Source organism: Piliocolobus tephrosceles, unplaced genomic scaffold, assembly GCF_002776525.5.
Source record: "Piliocolobus tephrosceles isolate RC106 unplaced genomic scaffold, ASM277652v3 unscaffolded_38727, whole genome shotgun sequence".
NCBI lineage: Eukaryota > Metazoa > Chordata > Mammalia > Primates > Cercopithecidae > Piliocolobus > Piliocolobus tephrosceles.
The window spans coordinates 1-1,318 of record NW_022322895.1 but is presented as its reverse complement, the minus strand read 5'-3'; the positions used below and the strand labels follow the sequence as shown (position 1 = coordinate 1,318).

Below are 1,318 nucleotides of genomic sequence, written 5' to 3'. Positions count from 1 at the left end.
ACCTTCAACACCTCCTGGTGACACCAGCACATCTGTGACCACTTCGACCTACCTCACTTCATCTCCTACAATTTCTGAAGTCACCACGATGCCAAACTCTACTCCTAGTGAAGGAAGCACTCCATTAACAACTATTCCTGTCAGCACCACACGTGTGACCAGTTCTCAGGGTAGCACCCTTACAACACCTTCTGTTGACACCAGCACACGTCTCACTACTTCTATCCAAGCCAGTTCATCTCCTACAACTCCTGAAGTCACCACCATGCCAATCTCAACTCCTAGTGTACGAGGCACTCCATTAACAACTATTCCTGTCAGCACCACACCTGTGACCAGTTCTGAGGGCAGCACCCTTTCAACACCTTCTGTTGACACCAGCACACCTGTGATTACTTCCACCCAAGTCAGTTCATCTGCTACAACTCCTGAAGGTACCAGAATGCCAACCTCGACTCCTAGTGACGGAAGCACTCAATTAACAACTATTCCTGTCAGCACCACACGTGTGACAAGTTCTCAGGGTAACATCCTTTCAACACCTTCTGTTGACACCAGCACAGCTATGACCACTTCTACCCACGTCATTTCATCTCCTACAACTTCTGAAGGTACCAGTATGCCAATCTCGCCTCCTAGTGAAGGAAGCACTCCATTAACAACTATGCCTGTCAGCACCACATCGGTGACCATTTCTGATCCTAGCACAGCTTCAACAGCTCCTCCTGACACCGGCACTTCTGTGACCACTTCGACCTACCTCACTTCATCTCCTACAACTCCTGAAGTCACCACGATGCCAATCTCTACTCCTAGTGAAGGAAGTACTTTATTAACAACTATTCCTGACAGCACCACACGTGTGACCAGTTCTCAGGGTAGCACCCTTTCAACACCTTTTGTAGACACCAGCACACCTGTGACTACTTCTATCCAAGTCAGTTCATCTCCTACAGCTCCTGAAGTCACCACCATGCCAATCTCGACTCCTACTGAAGGAAGCACTCCATTAACAACTAATCCTTTCAGCACCACACGTGTGACCAGTTCTCAGGGTAGCACCCTTTCAACACCTTTTCTTGACACCAGCACACCTGTGACCACTTCTATCCAAGTCAGTTCATCTGCTACAACTCCTGAAGGTACCAGTATGCCAACCTCGACTCCTAGTGACGGAAGCACTCAATTAACAACTATTCCTGTCAGCACCACACGTGTGACAAGTTCTCAGGGTAACATCCTTTCAACACCTTCTGTTGACACCAGCACAGCTGTGACCACTTCTACCCACGTCAGTTCATCTCCTACAACTTCTGAA

General features: G+C 48.3%; 1 protein-coding gene across 1 annotated transcript; it reads left to right on the top strand.

The window, feature by feature from the left end:
• Positions 1-7: 7 nt before the first annotated feature.
• LOC113223105 (mucin-17-like) lies at positions 8-1,140 on the top strand (the record flags this gene model as incomplete). The annotated part of the gene is made up of 2 exons (XM_026452675.1): positions 8-937; positions 1,090-1,140. Coding segments are annotated over 2 exons (981 nt in total), but the record flags the coding sequence as incomplete, so codon positions are not given.
• Between the last annotated feature and the right edge of the window lie 178 nt (positions 1,141-1,318).